The 26,174-nt window shown below is 43.6% G+C and overlaps 1 protein-coding gene across 2 annotated transcripts in view; it reads left to right on the top strand.

The window, feature by feature from the left end:
* The window catches only part of LOC145342110 (dedicator of cytokinesis protein 11-like), a 269,092-nt gene extending 247,269 nt beyond the window's left edge, over positions 1-21,823 (top strand). For both annotated transcript variants that reach the window (XM_080187331.1, XM_080187332.1), the window contains exons 50-53: positions 3,166-3,356; positions 6,522-6,622; positions 7,234-7,372; positions 20,267-21,823. In XM_080187331.1, the coding sequence (XP_080043457.1) occupies positions 3,166-3,356; positions 6,522-6,622; positions 7,234-7,372; positions 20,267-20,377 (542 nt within the window). In that variant the 3' untranslated portion in view covers positions 20,378-21,823. The remainder of the gene's footprint in view (positions 1-3,165; positions 3,357-6,521; positions 6,623-7,233; positions 7,373-20,266) is intronic.
* The last annotated feature ends 4,351 nt before the right edge of the window (positions 21,824-26,174 follow it).

The following is a 26,174-nucleotide window of genomic DNA, read 5'->3' on the forward strand; positions in this document are numbered from 1 at the left end:
TTATTCAGTCCATGGTGTCTGTGCAAGCTCTCTGAAAGAACAATTTATTTTGTGCCATTCCCCTACCTTTTACAGAACGACCCATCATCAGCTGCCAAGAAAAATGTTTTTACCAGTGCTCGCAGGACAGTCCAGAATAAACTATGTAAAATGCAGGATGCCTGGCTGAGTGCCCAAGGCAGATGAAATACAGGGATATGCTGACAGAAGCAACTTGAAACGGTTCTATGAAGCCCTCAACACTCTCTACGGATCTCAATCTCTCGGGAGTTCCCCCCTCCTGAGTATAGATGGTACAACTCTCATTAGAGAGAAGGCTCAGATCCTGCAGAGATGGGTTGAACACTTTGAAGCCGTCCTCAACCGACCGTCATCTATTAACGATGAGGCAATAGACAGGGTTCCCCAGGTTGATATCAACAGCGCCATGTATGACCCACCACTAGTAGCTGAAATCACAAAAGCTGTCAGCCAGCTATCCAGTATCAAAGCCCCAGGGGCAGATGCCATACCCACAGAGATCTTCCAAGCTGCTGGTCCTGCACTTATCGAGAAGTTCACCATTGTTCCAGATAAGTTCAGAGTTGTTCCAGTCTTTTTGGAAGCAAGGATCCATTCCTCAGGAACTTAAAGATGCTTCCATTATACACCTCTACAAGAGGAAGGGCAATCGGCAAGTATGCGACAACCACCGAGGAATCTCACTGCTCTCCATCACAGGAAAAACCCTCGTATGAGTCTTGCTAAATCGTCTGGTCAGTCATCTGGAGCTGGGCCTACTTCCAGAGTCACTGAGTGGCTTCCACAAAGGTTGCGGGACTGTTGATATGATTTTTGCTGCGCAGAAGTGTCAGGAGCAGAATCGCGAGCTCTACACAACCTTTGTTGACGTCGCAAAAGCCTTTGATACTGTAAGCCAACAAGGCCTGTGGAGAATCATGTCAAAGTTCGGCTGCCCTCCCAAATTCATTCAGATGGTACGCCAATTCCATCATGGCATGATGGCCAGAGTACTGGATGGCAGAGATTCCTCTGAGGCATTCCCAGTCACCAATGGCGTCAAACAGGGTTGTGTCTCACACCCACACTGTTCAGCATGATGTTTACTGCCATGCTGAATGATGCCTTCCAGGACAGTGTTGCTGGTATCAGCCTCAAGTACAGAGTGGATGGGAAGCTCTTCAACCTGTGGAGACTTCAAGCTATTACCAAAGTGAAGGAGGCTGTTCCAAGAAATGTCCTCTTTGCTGATGACTGCGCCCTGTATGCTGGCTCAGACACAGTAAAAAGTCTGACAACACCAGGTTTTAGTCCAACCTATTTATTTGATAATATTCTCACAAGCTTTCGAGGGGACAGCCTCTTCGTCAGGTGAATGGAGAGTTCTCCATTCACCTGACGAAGAGGCTGTCCCCTCGAAAGCTTGTGAGAATATTATCAAATAAATAGGTTGGACTAAAACCTGGTGTTGTCAGACTTTTTACTGTGTTTACGCCAGTCCAACGCCGGCATACCCACATGCTGGCTCAGAGCCAGAGATGCAAGTCAATATGGACAAGTTTTCCACGGTTTGTGACAACTTTGGACTCACCATCAACATTAAAAAGACCAAAGTCATGCACCAGCCTGTTCCTCATGCACAATCACAATCAACGGGCAGAAACTACAGGCAGTGGACTAGTTCACTTATCTTGGCAGCACCCTCTCCCAAGCAGTGACTATTGATACAGAAGTTAACTGCAGAATAGCAAAGGCAAGTTTTGCTTTTGGTAGACTGCGCTCCACTGTATGGGAATGTCAAGGAATCAGCCCAGCAACAAAACTGAAGGTCTACAGCACCACAGTACTCACTACCCTCCTGTATGCCTGTGAAACGTGGACTGTGTATCAAAGGCATGCAAGACAGCTCAATCATTTCCACATGACTTGTCCTCGCAGAATATTACGCATCAGATGGCAAGACAAAGTACCAGACACTGAAATTCTCTCTAGAGCAAGACTCCCATCAGTCCACACGCTGCTGATGAGAGCGCAGACCCGGTGGGCAGGTCATGTCATCCGTAAGTCGGACAAGCGCATACCCAAGCAGCTCCTTTTTGGGGAACTCTCTGCTGGAAGACGCTCGCAGGGAGGGCAGAAGAAACGTTACAAAGACACACTCAAGGCCTCCCTGAAGTTGCTTGACATTGACACGACCACCTGGGAAATGCTGGTACAAAACCATCCTACCTGGCGCTGCCTCATCCACAAAGGCTGTCAAGCTCACAAAGCAAGGTGTATTGCTGAAGCACAACTTAAGCGCGAGCTGCGCAAGTCCAGAGCCACGAGTGCAACAACTACAGTGTCTACACAGGTCTGTCCAATATGTGCCAGGACATTCCGTGCCCGAATTGGCCTGATCAGTCATCTTCAGACACACCGCAACCAGCCTCAAAATGACTAATGGTGTCAAGGTCCTCATCAATGACAATGGATGAACAACAACAGATAATAGCCCAATTTCTTCTTCAATGCCTTGTTTGAACTAACCACGGTCACAGTCTCAGGCAGCACATTCAAAATCCTAGTCACTCGCTGTGTAAAGAAGTCTTTCCTCCTGCCTCCATTACTTCTTTTGCCATTAATCTTAAATCTATGCCCTCTGGTTCTTCATCCTCCCATCAATGGGAACAGATTCTCCCTACCTACTATATCCAGATGCCTCATGATTGTGAATATCTCTGTCAAATCTCCTCTCCACGCTGGGAGAAACAGTTCCAATTTCTCCAATCTGTCTATGTAACTGAGATTCCTCATCCCTGGAACTGCTGTTGTGAATTCTTTTCTGCGTTCTCACCAATATTTTTGAAAGTGTGGTGCCCAGAACTGAACATAACATTCCAGCTGAACCAGCATTTTATACAAATTCCGTACACAAGCATTACTTGATTGTAGGCGACTGTTAATAAGTGTATTACTGCATTCCCACTCCTGCATTTAATGGTCTCTTCCTGCATGATAGGGATTCTGTGAATCCGGTGGAATAGAAAGACTGCTCATTTTGAATCCCATCTTATTTACATTCTTCCCAATTCAAATGTGGGTCAGGGAAGGTATGGGCTCTTTTATTCTATTGGATGACTGCTAAATTGTGCAGCTCAGTAACCTGTCAATAATTGCCTCCAGCAATGCACTCCTTCCCGTATGTGAAGAAGAGGATTGCTGTAATGTATGAGCATCAGGTCGAATTGAAGCCCATCGACGTCGCCATCGATGAAATGAATGATCGAACGAATGAGCTGCGAAAGCTGTGCACCTCGAACGGCCTGGACATGATCCAACTTCAGCTGAAACTCCAAGGCTGTGTTTCAGTGCAGGTGAGAACTGATGGCTGATGATGTTTGGAAAGTGAGCAGGGAAAGATTTCACAGTTTACAGATGATACAAAACTCAGAAACATTGCAAAATGTGAGGAGGACAGTGTAGGACTTCAAAAGGGCACAGACAAGTTGGTGGAGGGGACAGATGGATAGTAGATGGAATTCAATGCTGAGACATGTGAGGTGATGCATTTTGGTAGGTAGAACATGGAGAGACAATATAAAATAAGAGATACAATTCTTAAGGGGGTACAGGAGCAGAGGTACCTGGATGTGCAAATGTATATAGATCGTTGAAGGTGGCAGGATAGTTGGACAGAGGAGTAATTAAAGCATATTATATTCTGGGCTTTATTAATAGGTCCATAGAGTACAAGAGCAAGAAGGTTGGACTGAGCTTAAACAAGACATTAGTTAGATTTTCATTGCCACACTATTAGGAAGGATGTGAACACATTGGAGAGACTGTGAAAGAGATGTACAAGAATGTATGATGTGGAGATGCCAGTGTTGGACTGGGGTAAACACAGTTAGAAGTCTCAGAACACCAGGTTAAAGTCCAACAGGTTTATTTGGTAGCAAGCGCCACTAGCTTTCAGAGCACTGCTCCTTCATCAGGTAGGAACGCTTCCAGGGATGAGAAACTTCAGTTATGAAGATGGAATGGAGAAGCTGGGACTGTTCTCACTGGAGAGAAGAAGGCTGAGAGAAGATTTGATAGAGATGCTCAAAATCATGAGAGGGCTGGACAGAGTTAGTAGGGAGAAACTGTTCCCCTTCGTGAAAGGATCGAGAATGAGTGGGCACAGATTTAAAGTGATTTTCAAAAGAAGCAAATGTGATGGGAGAAAATCCTTTTTCTCACAATGAGTGGTTTGGGTCTGGAATGTACTGCCTGGGAATGTGGTGGAGACAGGATCAATCTGAGCATTGAAGAAGGCATTAGATGAATACTTGAATAGAAACAATATGCAGGTGCAGGGAAAAGGCAAGTGAATGGAACTAAGTCATAATGCTCATTCGGAGAACTTGTGCAGACACGATGGGCAAAATGGCTGCCTTCTGCACCATAACAAATCTGTTCTGTGATTATGAAGACATTGGAGAAATGGAGCCTTGTGGTGACAAAAGTGCTGGAGGGGCTGATGAAGGTTGCTGGTGGACGATGTCGCAGATATAATGGAGGTGAACTGGCTTGAAGTTCGTTGTGTGCGGTTCAGTCTTGTGTTTACAAAGTTTTGCTGTCAGGCATATTTTTCTAATTCCCATCCTTTAAGAAAAAGACATTCCTACAATAAATGGTACATTTGGATCAAATAGGATTAGTGAATGATTAAATTCCTTTGTACTGCCAAAATTGAACATATTTTCAATTGGTTTCAAAAAATCTGGAAAGTTCAATGGAACTTTGTGGGGAAAAATATTTAAATGACGAATAAGGAAAGGCATTTGTTAAAATGAACTGTGTATCAGCTGCCATGTTGCAAATCCGGCACAAATAATCGAAGAGGTTCTACCAAAGTGGTTCCATCACTCCCAGAGGTAAATCCCTGAAATATTTGCTTGTACCAGCCTCTGTCATTGTGTCTTCACTTGCTGATTTCTCTTCCAATATCTGTGCAGCATTTAGCCAGTTATATTCCAGGGAAACATCTTTATTGATATTTAGCCCTGTAACCTGAATTCCTCCTATGCTGCCAGTACAGTCTGATCCAGGTCAAAGATTAGGAATCCCATGACAAGTAATTTGCTTCCTGACTCCCCAAAGCCTCTCAATCATCTACAAGGCAGAAATCAGTGAAGTGGAGTGCCTGAATGAGTGGTGCTCCAACAAAACCCAAGTAGCTTGACACCATCCAGGACAAAGCAGCCCACTTGATTGCTACCCCTTCCTCAAACTACACTCCCTCCACCACTGCAAACAGTGGCAGCAGTTTGTGCCACTTGCAAGATATACTGCAGGAACTCACCCAAGATTCCTTTAGCAGCACCTTCTAAATCCACAACCGCTACCATCTAGAAGGACAAGGAACACCACCACCTGGAGGTTCCCTTCCAAGCCATTCAGCATCCTGACTTGGAAATATGTCACTGTTCCTTCACTGTTGCTGGGTCAAAATCCTGGAACTCCCTCCCTAACAGCACTGTGAGTGTACCTATACCACAGAGACTTCAGTGGTTTGAGAAGGCACCTCACCACCACCTTCTTGAGGGCAACTAGGGATGAGCAATAAATGCTGGCCAAGCCAGTGACACCCACATCACATGAAATAATTTTTAAAATGCTGAGCGTGGCTTTGAAAGTTCAGGAATGATTTTTTTAAAATCTTCTCAATAGTGTCAGCCTTGGCTCACTGGTAACATTCTCACCTCTGAGTTAGAAGGTTGAAAATTCATGACCAACTCCAGAAACTTAGAAATTCAAGGCAGTGAAAAATTGAAGGAATGCTGCACTGTCTGAGGTGCCATTCCTCCAATTGGGCAAGTCAAATTCTTATCTATCCACTTGGGTGAACATAATAGATCCCTGAAAATATTCAAATAAAAAGGAGAGCTTTTCCAGGTGGCCTAACCAACACTTATCCCTCAACCAACATCATTGTCTACTCACTTACTTTCTTGTTGTTCGTGGGAGAATCCTGTGCACAAATTGGCAGCTGTGTTTCCGAAGCATCAGTCATACATTTCATTAGACGTAAAGCGCTTGGAACATCTAGAGGTGTGAAAATACTCTAATGATGAAGTTATATTCTCCCTCAATCCTCACTGTATTCAAACTAAGATGTACTGCACCGGCCTGACCCAAACTCAAGCATGTCCATACTGCTGCCTGATTGGAATGTAAAAGCTGTATTTCCTTGTCACATTATTCACACCTCTAACTTGTTACACCTATAATTACAGAAGATCGAATGTAAGTCGTGATCGTGCAGAAGCAGAATTACAAAACACCACAAGTTTAATGACTGCACTTGAAACAAGCCTGTCAACACAATCTCCATTCTCATATTTGAACACCTTCTTTCTATGACTTTGTCAAAAACGTTTGCTTAACCTCACTAAGTTTGATGAATCATTTACCCTGACCTCGTGCCCTGAATTGATGCTTTGCTATCTGTTTATCCTGAAGTATAAAGATACATGCTTTTGACTTCCAATTAGGTAAATGCTGGTCCATTAGCCTATGCAAGAGCATTCCTTGATGATAATAAATCAAGTAAGCTTCCGACCAAGAAAGTGAAGCGACTGAAGGAAATATTTCGGTGAGTGAATTGAAAGGATTAGTTATCGGCTTGATTCATTGCATTTATAGAGTTGACAAGCAACTCATTGGAGTAAAGACACTCGCGCCCACTAAGATAATTAAAAATAAGTGAATTGTCACTGGATCCCTCATTGATGAAGCCTGTCAATGCTGGCTGTTCAATCCTAGAATCCCTACAGTGCAGAAGGAGGCCATTTAGTCCATCGAATCTACACCAACTCTCTGACAGAGTATCTTGCCCAAGCCCCTCGCCTCTTGTCCACTCATTTCCTTCCTGTTACACAGCAGGTGACATGGGATCAACAATTTACTGAGAATGAGGAGCATCGTGAGGAAAAACATATACACTTCTTGGAACATGGAATGTTTTACCACAGAGTGTATTGGAAACAGAACCCATTGCACCTTTTAAAGAAACATTTAATCTTTGGATCTGTATTTGAGGCAGATTTGGAAAGAGAGCAGCTTAGTGTGATTAGCTTAGATTGCTCTAGCAATAACCAGGCCTAATCAAAATGGCCTCCTCCTGTACTGTAAACACCAATGGCCTCCCATATTGTGTATATTGGTAGAAAACTAACCTGGGTCTTGTTCTCAAATTGCACACAGGGAATTTGTTTCAGCCTGCAGCCTGGCTCTTGATATAAACGAGAAACTGATTAAGGAGGATCAGGTGGAGTATCATGAAGGGTTAAAAGCAAATTTCAAAGACATGGTGAAGGAATTATCTGAAATCACCCATGAACAGGTCAGTGGCACATGACTGCCGAGAGCAGGCAACACAAGTTTACTCAATGTTGTATCCCTTTTGTATAATTTGCACCTACTTTAATCATTAATATTCTCTAGGATGAATTTTTTGCCCAGCTGGCCTTAACAAATTTTAAGGTGTTAAGAGGATATGTTCGCAAAACTATGTGAGGAGCTTACCTCACTCTATGTCCCAGGCTGACACTCTTTACCTTATCACCAAAGACCTCTAGTCTTTACCCTGGTCTGGATTTTAGAATCATTGAGCAGCACTTACCGTTGACTTTCCTTAAAGCCGATCACGAGATTTCAGGAGGCTCTGGAGTGTAGACTTTCTTTCTGGTGTCAGTTTGAATTTTGCATCTTCTACAGAGCATCTGCGGCATCCAGCAGCAAGCAGACTGATCAACTATTCAGGTTAAATAACTCTCACAGGTAGCAAAGTGGGGAATGCATATCATGTTTACATAACAATACAGAAAGTGGAATAAGGATTGGGACATGTACATGTGGGTGTAGCTTTAAATAGCAGAATATAAGCATCCAAATAATGTGATCCTTTTAGAAGTCCTGCAATATAATTTTCTTCAGCAAGAATGAGGCTGCAGATTTTGAAAACATTTTTTTAAGTCGCAGACAGGTTGTTCAGATATAATTATTGTTTTGTGTGATATTTAAAACTCAGTTACTTTCACTTGGGCAAAGCTCAATGTTTTAATTGGTGCTTGCAATGATAGTAGTGGGTGATTAATTTAAGATTAGGGAAGAGAGCAAGGGAGAAAGTGAGCTAAGAGAGAATGAAAGTGCACTCAGAGCAGAGAGAGAATGCGAGAGGTAGAAAATGATCTCAGGGCAAAGAGAGAGATCGAAAGTGAACTCGGCAGAGAACGATCGAAAGTGAGCTCAGGCAGAGAGAGTAAGAGTGAAGGGGGAGAAATTAATGCTGAAGGTTAGAAAGGAGAAATCAAAGCAGATTAAGTGAAATAAAGAATTGAGAACATTCTTTAGGAGTTGGTATGATTGCATAGTGTGATGCTTAACTGGTAAAGCAGGAAGTGAAAGAAATGAAAGGTATTTTAAGGATGCAGCTGAGAGAACAGGTAGTGTTGTAAGCCACAAAAAGTGAAGTTGATGCTATGGGATAGTCTGCAATCTTATTGTTGACATTTCTGAATCTGAGAACACGTCCAAATATATACAGGAAATGTGTGGAAAAAGGCAGCAGCCAAGTTTGTTCAAGTGTGCCCTTGTTGGTTCTTCACAATAGGTTCTGCTAGCCTGACACTATTTGGACATTTTTAGGACATGCTTTCCATCTTTCACCTTAAAGGGCTGCTAGTCTTGTTGTGCAATTTTTGTTTTAAAAATTGTGTTATAAAGCTTATATCTAATTCTTTGCTATTCAGTCAGCTTCCACTAGACTGTCAGACAGCGTATGCCCAATCACAGCAACTTGCTCCAATTCTCCCTAATCATTCTGCCAATTAGCTTCAATCTGTGCCCTCTGTTATCAAACCATCTGCCACTGGAAACAAGTGCATACTGTCTAGTCTTATCAAACTCCTCAATTTTGAACACCTCGAATGAATCTCCCTTTACATTTCTCCGCTCGGAGGAAGCAAGGGGTGGAAAATGGAAATGTCTGTTGACCTCTGGCGAGATCTTATAGTTTTTGGGTCAAGCAAGTGAAATCCCGTCCGCTGTGTTTATTGGCAAAATGAAAGTAACACATTGCCTTTAAACAGCGCATTTTCCAATATTTAAATATACAAACTATGTACTGTGCACACTGAAGCCAATCGGTTGAATTTAACTCATGTTGGATCATTTCGGCTAAGAAGCTTTATCTGAGTGTAACTTTTTAAATCCTTATTTTGATTTCTCATTCTTATCATAGAGTTTTAGGTTACCTTGAAAATCAAGAAGACTCCACTTTTCTGTCCCTCCTCAAGATGGCTAAATCTACTTCTCCACATTTGCGAAGAACACATAGCTGTGTTCCTTGGTAGTCATTGGAGATGCTGAGTTGACTGCTGGGAGAAAAATATGCCATAGATGATTTTAAAACCTTCAGTTAGGTCTTAGCCCACTGGATTCAGTTACTGCCAGCTCAGTATAAAGCTAGACCTGATAGATTTCATTGACGTGTGAAAACATCAACTTGAATTTATGCTCTGCCTGCCCAGTAAAAAGATTTTTCATTAGTTCATGAGATATGCACATTACTGATGAGAACCAATGGCCACATGTGGAAAGGTTTTTTTATGCAGCAAATGCTTAGGATTTGCTGTTAACAGAGAAGTTTCTGGATTTTGACCAGGCAACAGTGACTGAATGATGATATTGTTGCAATTCAGGTTAATGTGTGTCACTGAGAGGAACTTGCAGGTGGTGATGTTCCCATGGTGACTGCCCTTGCCTTTCTTGTTGATAGACGTCATAAGTTTGAAAGGTGCTGATGAAGAGGCTTTGGTGAGTTGCTGCAGTGCGTCATACAAACGGTGCACATTGCTACCACTCTGCATCAGTGATATAGAGAGTGAATGATAAAGGTGGTTGATGAGGTGTCAATCTAATGAACTGGATGGTGTCAAGTTTCTTGAGTGTTGTTGGAGCTGCACTCATCTAGGCAAGTGAAGAGTATACCATCACACTCTTGATTTGAACCGTATAGATGTTGGGCAAGCTTTGGGGAATCAGGAAATGAGTTACTCACAAAATCCCCCAGACCTGCTCTGGCGCCCAAGAATTTATATGGCTAGTCTATTTCAGTTTCTGATCAATGGTAACCCCCAGGATGTTGAAGGTGGAAGATTTGGTGATAGGTATGCCATTGAATGCCAAATGGAGTTGATTAGATTCTCTCTTATTGGAGATGGTCATTGCCTGGCATTTGTGTGGAGTATGACATAGAAACTAGAAGCAGAGGGAGGCTATTTGGCCCTTCAAGCCTGCTCTGCCATTTGCCATTTCTCAACCCCCCTGAATGTTGTCCAGTTCATGTTGTATGCACCCATGGACTGCTTCAGTGTCTGAGGAATTGTAAATCATCCCCACCTCTAACCTTTTCAACAAAGGTTATTGATATAACAGCTGAAGCTGGGACATTACCCTGAGGAACTCCTGCAGTGACGTCCTGGAACTGTGTTCGGTGGCCTCTAACAATCATAGCCTTTGTCCTTCATGCAAGGTTTGCACCAACCAATGGAGAGTTTTCTCCAATTCGCACAGACTTCAAATTTACTAAGGTTCCTTGATGCCAGAGATGGCCAACTGCTGCCTTGATTTCAAGGCTACTCACTCTCACCATTCAGCTCTTTTGTCCATGTTTGATCAAAGCTATAATGAGGCCAGCAACTGAGTGATCCTGACAAAGCCAAAGGTGAACATTGGTGAGCAGGTTATTGCTGAGTAAGTGCTCCTTGATTGCAGCGTCAATGACACCTTCCATCACATTGCTAATAATCGAGAGTAGACTAATGGGCAGTAGTCGTACGGATCGAATTTGTCCTGCTTTGCGTGGAGGAAATACCTGGTCAATTTTCACATTGTTGGGTAGATGCCAGTATTGTAACTGGAACAGCTTGGCTAGCAGTGTGACTAGTTCCGGTGTGCAAAGTCTTTAGTACTACAGACAGGGCCAATATCCTTTGCAGGAACCAGCATCTTGAGCCAATTCTTCACATCACACAGAATGATCGAATTGGCTGAAAACTGACATCTGTGTTGCTGGGGACCACTGGAGGAGGCAGAGATGGATCACCCACTTGGCATTTCTGGTTGAAGATTGTTATGAATGCTTCAGCCTTATCTTTTGCACAGATGAGCTGGGTTCCTCTATCATTAATGGCGGGAATATTTGTGGAGCCTCCTCCTCCTCCAGTGAGTTGTTTAGTTGTCCACCACCATTCATGACTGGATGTGGCAGGACGACAGGGCTTAGATCTGACCCGTTGGATCTGGGATTGCTTAACTCTTTGTTACGATCAGCTGTGGAAAAGTGCAACGATTTCCCCCTTTTTTTCCCCCTCATTTCTCAGTTAATATCACAGTTTTTTTTTAATTTATAAAGATGAATTTGTCAATTCAGTGTATGTACTTAACTTTTTACTTGCTGATGCCAAAGAACTTGTTCCAACAGGCTTTCCTGAGTTTAAACAAGCAAGTTACTATTGTGCTTAAAACCATCCACAAATATGCATGTGCACATACACATGAAAATAACCATGTTACTCGGTAGTGGAGGTTACCTTTTGGTCAAATTATAATTCTTTAATAAAGTAGATAATATAAAGAGTTTACTGATTGAGTCTGTCACTGTTCATAGCTGTGGCATTTCTTGAACCATAGAATCCTACAGTGTAGAAGGAAGCCATTTGCCCAATTGAGTCTGTACCGACCACCATCTCACCAGACCCTATCCCCATAACCCCACACATTTACCATAGCTAGTCCCCTGACACTGAGGGGCAATTTAGCATGGCCAATCAACCTAACTCGCACATCTTTGGAAGTGGTAGTCCTTGTTTTTTTTCCCCCCGGAAGCTCTGCGTTGGAATTTGTAGTATTTCAAATTTAGAATTTTGTAAAACTCCTGTTCACAGTATCTGTTTTTAGTACCCAAGCTGGTAGTTCTGATAGATTCATTCTTCCATATAATGAGCTAGGATGAGCACATCAACATCTTCAAGGAAGCTACTGACTCTGTAGACTCTCCATCTCTAGTCTGACAGAGTGGAATGTGATTATAAAGATGCCAATAATGGCAGCCATTGTAAGTGTCTCCACACTTGAAATAATTCTTGACATCAGCAAGGTGGATAGCCTAGGAACATTTTAGCTGTAAGCCACATTAGAAACTTATATAAATATGACCAACTTGCATTTACAGACATGTCAGGTGACCTCTGGCAGTCATCTAAAGTCAGTGTATTTGTTTTAGCAATTGAAATTGACTTTTTTAAAATGTTCCTCATGTAAGTCCAGCTGATGAAATTGAAAATGAATAATTACCATCAATATATCACTGTAATATCTGTCTATAGCATGATGCCTTTGCTGGTTAGCATGCTTGTAGTCTTGTGTTACCCCCAACACTTTTCATTGATCCAGGTTGTTACTGCTTATGAGGGAGGGATATGACAGGCCACGAGGTTACAGATCCTTCAGAGTAGTTAGCCCTCACTGCCTCATCACCTCTCTTGCCAACCTTCCTGCCAGCATGCCTGCTGCAGGCTAACCAGCCTTATCTTCTTCCCATCCCATTCATTTGTTGCCCTGATGACCCATGGATTAGCTCTCAGTGCCCCCCTCTGCCTATGAAATGTCTCTTCACTGCCCTTACCATGCATGAGCTTATTGTCACCCACAAAACTGATGTCCATCTGTTCCAAAGCTCCATTGAGTCCCTCCATTTAGGTTTATTCTTCCTTTTTTTTCCCTTTCAAAGCACCAAAGTAGTTCTTAGCAAAGTCACAAATATAACTCTGACCGTGGTCAACTATCCCTCCTCCTCTTTCTTAATATTTGACACAGTTGATCACACCACCTTTCTCCAGTGTCACCCCATTGCCCTCCAGCTGGGTGGGACTACACTCACTTGCTTCCACTCTTATCCATCCAGTCATAGCCAGAGAATTACATGCAATGGCTTCTCTTCCTCTTTCTACAGCACTGCATCTGATAATCTCTTTATTTCCCCCTCTCCCTTTAAACATTGCTAGATCTACCTCACCATCACCTCCCTCAACATGTCCTTTGTTTCTATCCTCAGTCTAACTTCCAATATTGGATGAACAGGAATGCCTTCCAACAAAATATTGAGAAAACCATTGAGTCTGTTCTCCAATCTCTATTCCTCAGTCACCCACACCATCCCCCTCCCTGACCCTGACCCAGATTCTTTGCAACCTCAGTGTCACATTTGACCCCAAGTTGAGCTTCGGACGATATCTGTGGCCTCGTTAAGACGACCAACTTTCTTGTCAATATCTTCATTAGACTGCCTCATCTGTTCAAACCTTCACTCCTATCTGTTACCTCCAGTCTTGACTATTCCAATCTTCTCCTGGTTCGTCAGTTACATTCTACCCATTGTAAATGTGAGTTCACCCAAATCTCTGCTGCCCAAAATCCAGCTCATGCCAAGTCCCATTCACCCATCACCCCTGTGCTCAGTGGCCTACATTCAAGCAATACTTCAATTTTTTTAAAAAATTGATTTTGAATCCTCTTTGACATTGTCCTTCCCTATCTTTGTGATCTCTTCCAACCTCACTACTCTTGAAGATATCTGTGCTACTCCTCCACTTCCTGAGCATTGAGATGATAATTACTCTACCATTAGAGCAATGCATTCATTTACCAAGGCCCTAATCTGTGAAATTCTCTCCCTAAATCTCTTCCTGTCTCTCTTGTAATCATTCTGCCATGTAAGAAGCTTCTTTTTACATGCCTTTTTGACAGGGTTTTTGATCATCTGTCTTCACGTTCCATCACCAAATTTTGTCTGATGATGCTTCTATGAAGCATCCTGGACAGTGTTACTCTGTTAAAGGTGCTTTGCAAATGCAAGTTGTTGTTGTGAAAATGTTCTAATGAGTTTTGCAGGAACTCAATGAAACAGGCATTAACAGAGATAAGGTAGAGCAGAGTTATGACTTGTAATTGTTTTCCAGTTCTAAAATATGCTCACAGCAAGTCTGTATTACCAACTCCTAACTATGTACATATTGAGTACCGATATGGAGATGAATCCAGCCTAGGTTTCAACCCTACTCTATACATCTGTATAGTGACTCTGGTTCTGAGTCAGATGTCATCTTACACCAATAGGTAACAGCTGTTAGTAATGGATCTCTAGTCACGCAAAGCAACTCATGATATATTGAGCTCCAGGAACTGCCTCTTTCCCAGAACAATAGCCTCAGTCATAAAGAGCATACTGAGTTTTGCATCTGGCTCTCTCCACGCACTGTTGTTTAATGAAACTGAATACTATGCAAAAATGTATTGCAAAACATTTACAAGGCCATTTTTAAAATGTGTTGAATGTTACAAGAAAACTGTGTTCAACATGTATTCAAAACACTTGAGTCTTAGATAAGGTTTATTTACTAGGAAACAAAAAGAAGAGATCTGAATGAGGAGGGCAAGGATGTTGGTCCTTGGTCGGAATTGGTCAATGATTTACTTGCTTTTAATTGGATCTTGAGATGGGGTTTTAAACAGTGCAGTTCATCTCTCGTTGCTTTGAAAAGGTGGGCTTGAAAGTCCTGCTTCATACACAATGAAGTCAGTTTCACAGTCTAAAATATGCTAACAGCAAGTCTCTATTAACGACTCCTAACTATGTACATATTGAGTATATATCTGGAGATGAATCCAGCCTTGGTCTCAATCCTACTCTGTCCATCTCTATAGTGACCCTGGTTCTGAGTCAGGTATCATCTTACACTGTATGGATGATACTGTACTCAGCCTGATATTAACCGTTTATATAACAGACTATTCTACTAGAAAGTCACTTTTATCAGCGGCTACAGTCCATGTGATGTAGGTATAACCATAGCGTTGTTAGGAAGGGAGTTCCAAGGAAGTTAAGCAATGATGGGGAAGGAAGAAAAATATATGTCTAAGTCAGGATAGTATGCAACTTGGAAGGAAATTTGGAGTTGATGGCCACCCCATGACATTAGTAGTCTTGTCCACATAGGAGAAAGATGCTGTGGCAATAAATTGCTGCAGTTACACTGCTGATGAATGTAGTTGGGTTCGCTATCAGTGATGCCAATCGGACTGGTCTGTTCAGGATGGTATAGAATTTACTGAGCGTTCTAGCGGCATTCATCCAGGGAAAGAGTGAATATTTTGTCGTATTCCTAAACTAGACCTCGTAAATGCAAAGAAACCTGACACCACGCAGGACAAAGCAGTCCACTTGATTGGCACCTCATCCACTACCTTCAACATTCACTCCCTCCACCACTAACACACAGTGGCAGTTGTGTGTACCATCTACAAGATGCAGTGCAGCAACTCACCAAGGTACTTTTGACAGAACCTTCCAAATCCACAACCTCTACACCTCGAAGGATGAGAGCAGCAGATTAATGGGGAACACCACCAAATGAAAATTTCTCTCCAAGCCACACATCATCCTGACTTGAAAACATATTGGCCGTTTCTGCTGGATCAAGATCTTGGGCCTCCCTCCCTAACAGCACTGTGGTGTACCTACACTGCAGGGACTGCAACAGTTGAAGAAGGCAGCTCACCACCACTTCCCCAAGGGGCAATAAGGAATAGGCACGAAACGCTGGTGTACCCAGTGACACCCACATGCCATAAAAGAATTTTTAAAATGCTGGGAGAGGTTTGAGAGATTAGGAGGTGAACTATTCATCCTCTTCTGTGTACTTTGAGTCATAGTGTTAATCTACCTAATCTCTGTTGTATGTTAATTCTCCCCCACCTCCCAGCTTGTTGTTGTTGTGGGACTCAGCGATGTGGCATAATTGAAGGTGGCTATTGCCTCATCTTATATGGGACTAATGTTACCAGCCAGCTGTGAAACTTGACCTAGTCCTGCTGGCTGAGCTTCATCATCAAAGGTTATTATTGGAACCACATCAGTGAACTGTATCTGCTGCTGACATAATGATGGAGGGAAGTTCATTGCTAATGCAGATGAAGATAATGGAACTGAGAAGCTGAAATTTCCTTTGGATTTTGGGACCCTGCTATCGAACCAAAATACGAGCCCCGAGCCCTCATTAGTGAGTGACGGCTCTGTCTCGGCATGGCCTCCTGATTAGCCACGAGAAAGCTTGTTACCCAGTTAAGGATGGTGGGTGGGCACCAGCCCAGTCAGAAGATGACAGCTGTAGAGTCCCATCTATGACAAGGATAAACGTATCACTGCTGAGGCCAATAGATAAGAAACCTCTAAATTCCTCAACATGGAGCTGCCCTTCTAGAAGTAAGCACCAATTAAATTTCAGGATGTCTGAGGGTGGGTGTTTCACCAATTGTGGACAAACTCCTCTGGAGGCAACAAGGAGACTGCCAGGGCTTCCTCTGTGGAACATCTGTAGGCATAGAACATCCAGTTTCAATGACATCCATGGCTTGGCAAGAGGGGCACCTACATGAAGTTCTCAGCCTCCCAGTGTGACTGTTGACAAAATGACTGCCTTTCCATAAAATGGTCCTTAGCAGGCCCTTTAATTATGCTAATTGGCTGGCCACCTCCTTGGAGCGTGCAGTCAAACTGCCTCATTGCCCATATTTGGGATATATCCCAGGAGATGAGACAGCTCCACTTCAGCTACTGTCTAGTTTACACACCCCCTCCCTCCACCACCTATACCACCAGCTCTCTACACACCTCTTCTCTCCATCTCCTTTACCAGGAAATTCCGAAGCGAAGCACCTGGTAAACCTGCTAGTGTGTTACTGGATTGTCATTCAGGGATTGTTCAGAAGGACATGGACTGTGGAAGGAAGGGCTCTCATGGTTTCCTTTACTTATTCCAGTGCTTCCTCATGTTTCTAAGGCCCAGTTTCGGGTCCTGGCTTCAGTTAGTAAAAATTAATGTCCTGTAATTTTGACACAGAACTGGAACTCATCCCCAACTCAGCAACCACAAGAACTTGTATTTACGTAGCACCCAAATGTAATAAAAAGTAAATTGGTCTCAAGAATCGAACCCAGATAATATTTGATACTACCAGAAGGATTCTCCAGTTGTTCACACTGTTTCCAGAGGGTGCAAACATCAGGGAACCTTTGACAGCAGTGGGACCAGAGAATCCTGACGAGCTGTCTCCACCCCTCCAGAACCTGCCACCAGGGGCGAGGGAAGGGCTTGGTCAGAGGCTGTGAAGCAATCCATCCCCAACCCCTCATGTCATCTGAAATACTAGGACAGATGACCAAAAGGGATGCCTTAGGAGGGGGAGAGATTGTGAGGTGAGGGAGGGAATTCCAGAGTTTTTGAAGCCAAAACAGTGGAGGGGGTGGTGGCTAATGGTGGAGTGATAGAAATCACGGATGGGCAAAAGGCAGAATTGAAGGGACACCAAGAACCTTGGGAGGATTAGAGGAGATTATAGCAATAGGATGGGGCCATTGAAGGTTTGAATACCTGTGTGCAGTTTTAAATTGACCCACTCACAATGCCATTTCACTGGTGTGATCCCAAAACAATTCTTGTTGCTCCATTGTAGAATTAATAGAATATCTTACAAATCCAAGTATTTGGAGGCCATAATGGCCGTGAAATTTAAAGTGAGAGAAAATGCCTTCTTACATAAATAAAAAACACTTAAAGCCTTTGCTGAGGATAGATTGTTCAGCGACAGGGAGGGGAAGATTGGAGAGTATTGTGGATACATAGTAAGAGATGCGATCAAAAGAAGGGACAGGGTCAGAGGGAAGTGAAGAAATATTGGAGTGGTGTTGGTACCCACAACTTGTTGCGAGTTTGCAATCCTTCTCACCTGAAAGCAAGAAAAACTTTTTTCGTTTAAGGTGTCAGAAGCAATGGAGGTTGAAATCAAATGGCAGAATAGTATAGGTGGGATGGTGACATACTGATTAGCTCTGCTGCCTCACAGTGCCAGGGACCCAGGTTCAATTCCAGCCTCAGGTCACTGTCTGTGTGGTGTTTGTGTGTTCTCCCCGTGGCTGAGTGGGTTTCCTCCAGGTGCTCCAGTTTTGTCCCACAATCCAAAGATGTGCAGGTTGGATGGATTGGATGCTAAATTGTCCATTAGTGTCAAGGGGGCTAGCAGGGTAAATACATGGGGTTACAGGGATAAAGTCTGGGTGGGATCATTGTTGGCACAGGCTCAATGGGCCAAATGGACTCCTTCTACATTGTAGGGATCTTGTGATAGAGCGAATCAGACTTGCTGGAGAGAGAGAGGTCGAGAGTATGCAACAAAAATTGCTGGAAGTACTCAGCGCATCTGGCAGCATTTGTACAAAAAGAAACAAAGCTAATATTTTCAGGTCAAAACCTTGTTAGGGTTGGGAAAAGTTGGAAATGCTTTTGATCAGAAATAGAGAAGCTGCTTGTGGTTTATGTTTCCAAGCATTGGCAGTCTCAGATTTGCAGTGCTGCAATTTTTGTGTGTGGGCGGTGTAGAGCGTTAAATGGCTGAAATACCAAGAATTAGTTTCCTTTGTACATTCACAGAAATGTCAGTACTCTTGTGGCACCAGCTGACAATGTATCACGAAGCTCCTTATGACTTAGCACTGAACATTTACTTGGTAAGCATCTCTTGAAAATTTTGAATAGGTTCTGATTGAAACACTTTCAGGGAAATGGGGGAAAAGAGAGTTGAAGACAAACTACATGAGAATATAGCATGGTGCAAAGGTGATGTTGAGATAGAGATGAACCATGATCTGTATGAATGGTGGAAGATGATTGAGGGGCTGAATGATCTGCTCCCATTCTGAGAATCTTACATTTACACAAAGCATTTTTGCTGATCACTCGTGTAATTAATATATTTTCCATTATTTGTTCAACTGTTTGCAGTGTGATGTTTATTAACCATTTGCTCTCTCCTTTTACTTCAAACATGCTTGCTTATTACAAAGTGCTGAAGACTTTAATGGGTAAATGCACTCCACAATCTATGCTTCAAACTGAATGTAACTCTATGTGAAAGCCTCAATCTGGATGGGAGGAGATTTGGACGAACACTGATGGGGCGATTTTACCATCGTGTTGCGCCCGTTTTCAGGTGTGACACAGTGGTAAAGTCGTTCGTAAAGCGCTTAGCATGATTGGCGCCAGTTTACACGACCAGCGCCATTTTACGAGTGCCGGATTTCTGGTGCGGTCAGCCTCTCTCCAGGAATGGGCGGGAGGCAGGTTAACATATGGAAATTTATTACAATGCCATTTTATATTTGCTTAGCAAGTCTGGCGCTCAATCATCTGGGCTCATTGCTTTTATGGTCTCACCATGAAAGGTTCTCACCGGCCCCTCTGGAACTATCAGTGGTGGGCGGGGTGGGGGAGGGATGGCGCTGAGAGAAGGCCTGTTGCCACTCTGCATGGATCGGTGGGTGGAGGGAGGGAGAGAGCATCCGCTGCCACGCTGCAGGCATCAGTGGGGGAGGATGGAGCGTCCGTGAATGGTGGGGGGAGGGCAGGGGTTCTACGAACGGTGGGGGGATGGCAGGGAGTTCTGCGAACAGTGGGGGGAAGGCGGCGGGTCTACAATCTGTAGGGGAGGAGTGTCCCCAATCAGTCTGGGCAACAGGAGATGATTGACGGGGGCTCTATGTTGCACCATAGGCCACCACGATTGTTTCGGGGGGCAGGGGGGAGGGAAATCAGGCATCTTGCATGATTTTTAAAATCACCCCGTATGTCCCACACATCAACAGATGGAACAGCTTTGAGCTGCATGCACCCGATTTCCTGACAGATGATTGATGCAGACCAATTCAGCTCCTCAAGTTGTTGAGAGTTTGTCAAATTTGCCTTCAAATGTGGAGCTGCACTCCCCTCCCATCTGACTCTAACCACTTCAGTATCCCCTTTTGGAATGAAATGAGATTTCTGGAGTATGTTCAGTACCTCCTAATTGCACTATGAGCTGTCCTTTTTCAGGCCAGCACAATCCCCAAATAAGCCTTGGGCCTTGTTTCATAATTCGGATTAAGTGATAGCCAAAGCTCAGTATAATTCTCGTTCTTGCCAAACAGGAAGAAATAGTTTAGTATGCCAGAGCTGAAAGTTGCTCTCAATGTGTGACATAATTTTTTATAATGCAGTCTATATTTTGTTTAGTTTGAAATGTTGCTTGCTGCATTCCTGGTGATTTCAACCATTTTCCTTCTTTCTCTATTCTGTTTCTCAAGATTTTGACAGAGGACGACTTGGTGAAGTCCCAGCTGAGGAGTTCGTTGCATGTTTTCAGCGCCATTAGTGGAACTGCCACAGGTCCCTCTGCCTTTCCCTCGACACTTTGACAGCTCATGCTGGGGGACACATGAACGTTTGTTTTTAGTTGGTTCTCAGGAAGGTTTATTTCTCCCCGGGAAGTAGGGCTACCTTTAACTCAGGTTGATGGCTATCGTAACGTAGGACAATGAATTCCATCCAGCCTGCTGAGGGAACTAGCCACTGTCTGATTACAGCAACTGCTCAATCATTTCCTGGAGGAAGCTTATTCTCGCAGTCACTTTGGGAGAAAAAAAACTTCTTTGTTGAAACTGAGGCTCACAGTGCAATTCTTGCATTCTGAAGAGTGTGATTATCACCAGCGTGACTGCCTATGAAGGACGTTTCGCTCAGAATTCTGGATTTGAAAAACATTGACTGATTTGCAAAGCCAAATAGGATGTCAAAACTGTGCTTCAATATTGCCAATTCCTCTCCAGTTGTACAATATAAATAGGAACAGTTCATCTTAGCTCTATGCATCAGATTGTCATCTCAAAGTGTTGTACATTTAAATTGTAACTCCCAAGTAGTGTAACACTGCGACTGCTTATAAACAAAAACATCCTTAAATATATTGGACTCCTTTCAAATGGAGCTTTTTTGGGGGAGGAGCTTCTTGTCTACAGAGAGGGCTGGGTAGCCTTATACAGATGAAAGTGCATACCACTGAGTCAATATGCATGAGTCGCAAACCTCGTCCTTATTTAGTTGTATCAGTATCAGTGTTTATATGGATATCAGCAAGCTCCTCAGCCTTTTGGCTGAGAACAAGCATCAGATCAAGATGGGGTGCAATGCCTCGCTCTTGTGGAGATCATAAATTACAAGGCGGCACAGTGGTAAGCACTGCTGCCTCACAGTACCAGGGGCCCGGGTTTGATGGTCTGTGTGGAATTTGCATGTTCTCCACATGACTGCCTTGATTTCCTCCGGTGTACCAGTTGCCTCCCACAATCCACAGATGTGCGGGTTAGGTTGATTAGCCATGCTAATTTGCCCCTCAGTGTCAGGGGGTTAATAGTGTAAATAAGTGGGGTTATGGGGATAGAGCCAGGATGGGATTGTGATCAGTGCAGACTCAATGGGCCAAATGGCCTTTTTCAACACTGTAGGAATTCTATGATTCGATTTTTGGAACAAGCAGGGAAATGCATTAAGGGCTTTCCATGTTCACTGCATATTGTATTTGTAACTTTAAATTGGAATAAAAAAATATGGATAGTGTTAACTAAACCAGACATAACCCACTGAGAGCAGTCCTGATAATGAAAACACTTAAATGGAGATAATCTGAGGATGGGTCTCAAAGATTTGCAATGATGGGACTGTGATTAATTCCTTTGGTAGCTTGTTCCATTGTGGGATTGTTTTTGGAAGAAAAGATTAACACAGTTTAAACTATCCAGGATGACTGACCATCCTTTATTTTACAGCATCACTCCAAGTTTGCTTTCCAGGTCCCAAATTGCAGTTTGTCCTATAATTTAGAACTTTAAATCTTGCAAAATCTACCCTCTTCTTGTTTACATGCTCTAGGAATTTTGGCAGACTGCCCCCTCCCCCCAACCCACCAACCCCCTGAGTCAATCTCTCTCAGCTCTGGCAGCACCATCCACCCCCATCCCCTAATTAAACCCACTTATCAAGCTGTCCCTTAATTTCTCCACAAGAGTTTGTTACCCTGAAGCTGTATAGGAAACAAATGGTCTTTTACCTTTGTGTGTCATTTGGATGTCTACCTTATGTACTTTCATTGCCAGAGAGCATCCGATGCTCATTCCTGTCAATTCCCACCAGTTCATTCCATATTTTATAGAACATGATCAGTGTGTTTTTCTCCATCCTTTGTTGCAGTGATTCCCATTCCAGGTCAGGTGAGGTGAGATGACATCCCTTCATATCAAGGTTCCATTTGATCAAATATGGCATCAAGGCACCCGAGCAACACTGGAGTCAATGGGAACGATTTTACCATTGTGTTACACCTGTTTTTGGGCATGAAAATGTGGCAAAGTCGGGCGTGAAGTGAATAGCGCAATCTGTGTCCGCGCAGATTCCCACTTTATCAAGGCCCGAAAATGGCCGCGATTGGCACCGCACCTGAAACGGGCGCGACGTCAACTTAAAAGTATCTGCATGCATTTAAATTGGCTTAATCAGCTGGATGCCCAAACTTACCGACATTTCCCCCTTTACCGTCGCTTTCGCCTGCCCCGATTCGGCACGAAACAGACATGCTTGCAAAGGTCTGTTCCTGGAGCTCCAGCTTCTGAAGAGGTAAGTTTAGAGCTTCCAGTGGCTCTCTGACTCAGATTAGTGGTGGCGGTGGGGGGAGGGAGGTGAGCCAGATGGTTCTCTGGTGGTGGGGAGAGGAGGGAGGCCAGATCATTCTCTGGTGGGGGGAGCAGGGGGGAATCTGCTGCCACTCTGTGGGCGATCGGTGAGGAGGAAGTGGGGCAGTGGGTCGTGATCAGTCTGGGTAGCGGGGGGTGGGGTGCGGTGGGTGGATAAGGGGAACAGTTATGTTGTGGGGCCGGGGCGATATCTGTGGGGGCCATTGTTCCCGTCCGCAAAAAGCGGATAAAGTAGCCCGGGAGTTTTGTGACAGGGGAGTGTTTTTCAAATTTGTTTTACTGCGCATGTGCAGTTGAAATCTCCGATCAGTTCAGCAGTGTTTCAGGCACAATAAGCCCCACCCACACCACGATTCAGATTTGCAATCACTTTTTCCAGGCTGAGTGCATATGGGGGCGCCTGAGAATAGGTTTCCAAGTTGGATCTGAATTGCACCCAGATCCAGCACTTAGATTCAAAATGGTAAAATCACCTCTGGTGGAGTAATAGGAGGAAAACTGTCCACTGATTGGAGTCATACCTGGCACAAAAGAAGCTGGTTGTGATTGTTGGATATCAGTCATCTCAGCTCTAGGACAGCACTGCAAGAGTTCTCCAGAGAGTGACTTTAGCCCAACATCAGCTACTTCAGCAATGAACTTCGATCATAAGCGGAGAAGTTCAATGATGGCTCCACAATATTCAGCACCATTTGTGACTTCAGATACCGAAGCAGTTAATGTCCAAATGCAGCAAAACCTGGACAATATCCAGGCTTGGACTGACAAATGGCAAGTAATGTTTGTGCCACACAATTGCCAGGCAATGACCAACTCCAAGAGAGAATCAAACCATTTCCTGTTGACATTCAATGGCATTTCATCACTGAATCCTCCACTATCAACATCTTGGGAGTTACTATTGACAAGAAACTGAATTGGACTAGCTACTTTAAAACTATGGCTGCAAGATCAGGTCCAAGGCCAGGAATCCTGCAGTAGGTAACCCACCTCCTGACTCCCTAAGCCTGTCCACCATCTACAAGACACAAGTCAGGAGCACAGTGGTGTTCTCTCCACTTGCCTGGATGTGTGCAGCTCCAATAACATGTAAGCTTGACACCATCCAGGACAAAGCAGCCAGCTTGATTGGTACCCCTTCCACAAACATTCACTCCCTCCATCACCGACACATAAGAACAGCCATGTGTACTAACTACAAGATACACTGCAGAAACTCACCAGTGCCAGCAATTTCCAAATCCTCAACCACATATCTAGAAGGACAAGAGCAACAGATACATGGAAGCACCACACTTGGAGGTTCCTCCACAAGCCACTCACCATCCTGACTTGGAAATATATTGATGTGGAGATGCTGGCGTTGGACTGGGGTAAGCACATTAAGAAGTCTCACAACACCAGGTTAAAGTCCAACAGCAATGTTCAACTTTAATCTGGTGTTGTGAGACTTCTTACTTGGAAATATATTGCCATTCCTTAAAAGTCACTGGGTCAAAACCCGGGAACGCCCTCCCTAAGAGCACTGTATGTGCACCCATACCTCATGAATTGCAGCAATTCAACATGGCAATTCCCCACCACCTTCTCAAGGGCATTGTGGATGGGCCATGAGTACTGACCTAGCCAGCGAAGCCCCATCCCACAAATTATTATTATTTTTTTGAATAATGTATTTTCCACACTGATTCATGCAGAGTTGTACAACGTGTCTTTTGAATTGCTTCAGATTTTTATCTTTCACTATATAAGGATCCCACAGACAACTTACATATTATAGGACTGGACAAAAGCATGTTTGCTAAGCTAAAATGCTGATATTTTAGTTGCTATTCTAAGGATTCCTCCTTGGCAATCCAAGAGCCTTATTTGTTTTGAATGTTGTCTGCTGGATGTGAAACATTGAAGATTGTTTTCAAGATGAAACTCCAGATAAGGTTGAATGTTGAGTGTGCTGCTCGCCAAGTTGACCCAGCTGATATCAATGGTGTTCAAAAATTGGCCAAGTGTTAACTTCTTGGAAAGGTTATTCAATCCATGTGGCATCATTTTCGCAGTCTGTTTCCCTCTGTTTCACATGAAACTGTCAAGCGGAGGAAAAACATGGATGTCAATGTTACTCTTCAAACTGCCATTTTGAAGAAGCAGTCACAATGTGTCCCAGGCACATCTTCCCAGTCTAGAAAATAACTTGGCACATCCCTGATTCTTGGGAAGAACATGTCCACAGTATTGACCATATCCCCAGAGAAAATAAGGAACAGAAGTGGTGAAATTACAGTGTGGTCGATATTAACATCTGGGTGGTTTCCAGGGACACAGGGAGAGCTCCCTTTAAATTGTGCCATGAGATGACTTTTGTCTACTTGAGGGAGCAAGTGGGGCCTCCATCTCATCTGAAAGTGGTACCCCTGACAGTGCTGTACTCCTTCACTACTGTACTGGAATGTCAGCAGAGAAAACGTCCTTCAAGTCACCAGTGTGAGACTTAAAGCCATAACCTTCTGATTCAGAGGCAATTCTGGAACCATAGAGCCATGGCTAATTCTGTGTAACCTGGCTGATTCTGGTTATTGTTCTTGTTTCTACCATTCTTTGCTGGGCCCAGCACACTAAGACCAATTATAGCGAGCCTATTACTGCCTCAGAGAGGACCTGATACCATGAGTTATGCCTGGGGCTTTCTGCTCTGTATGGCACAGATTGAGAAACCATAATGTCTGTTGGTATTTAATACTGTGGGCCTTTGAGGTATTTCAAGAACAGCAAAACTGCCAGGCTATTGTCCTCAGTACAAGGCAGCAGCTGTGCAAAATGGAGGTGGAGGCTGGATTTTTGCCATCAAGGCATGAAGCTCTGGTCAGGAAATTTTCCAACTTGGCAGGTCCATCTCCTAAAAGGGCCTCTGCCTGCCATATTTTTGTTCCTATAGAGGCTGGAGAAGAATGGAGTCAAGCCCATCACTTTCAGAAGCAGGCAAATGCCAACATGAGCTAGTTAGAATGATCGATTTGGTTCTCTTCATTATTACAGCCCCCATCACTCTCACTCTCTATCCATTCCCCATGGCCCTCCATGCCCCTGTTCCCACTCCAGGCCCCTACAGAACTAATCCATTAATTAGTCTTGGATCTCAGCCAAGCTTACATAATGATACCATCTGTGAAACAGACATCAGATGTCTGTTTCTCCAGATGCCTTATTATGAATGTTTGGCTGAGCTCCAAGACTCTGAATTGACAGTGGGAGTCTGTGTTCACAGGTGGAACTGAAACATTTGCTTTGATTGTTTGATGCCTTCATAATTCTTCTTTCAGACTTTTTTAAAATGTGTGCATGTTTATTTGGACAAGATCAAGAGGTGAGAACTGAGATATAGCTTATATTATTGATATAACAGCTTTGTCTGAAAGTCATTTTTATAAAGTTGTAAGAGCAGCAGTTTTTTTAAAAAAATGGGACTTAATAG

The sequence above is a fragment of the Carcharhinus amblyrhynchos genome, chromosome 4 (genome assembly GCF_965287045.1).
Source record: "Carcharhinus amblyrhynchos chromosome 4, sCarAmb.v2.hapA, whole genome shotgun sequence".
Classification (NCBI taxonomy): Eukaryota; Metazoa; Chordata; class Chondrichthyes; order Carcharhiniformes; family Carcharhinidae; genus Carcharhinus; species Carcharhinus amblyrhynchos.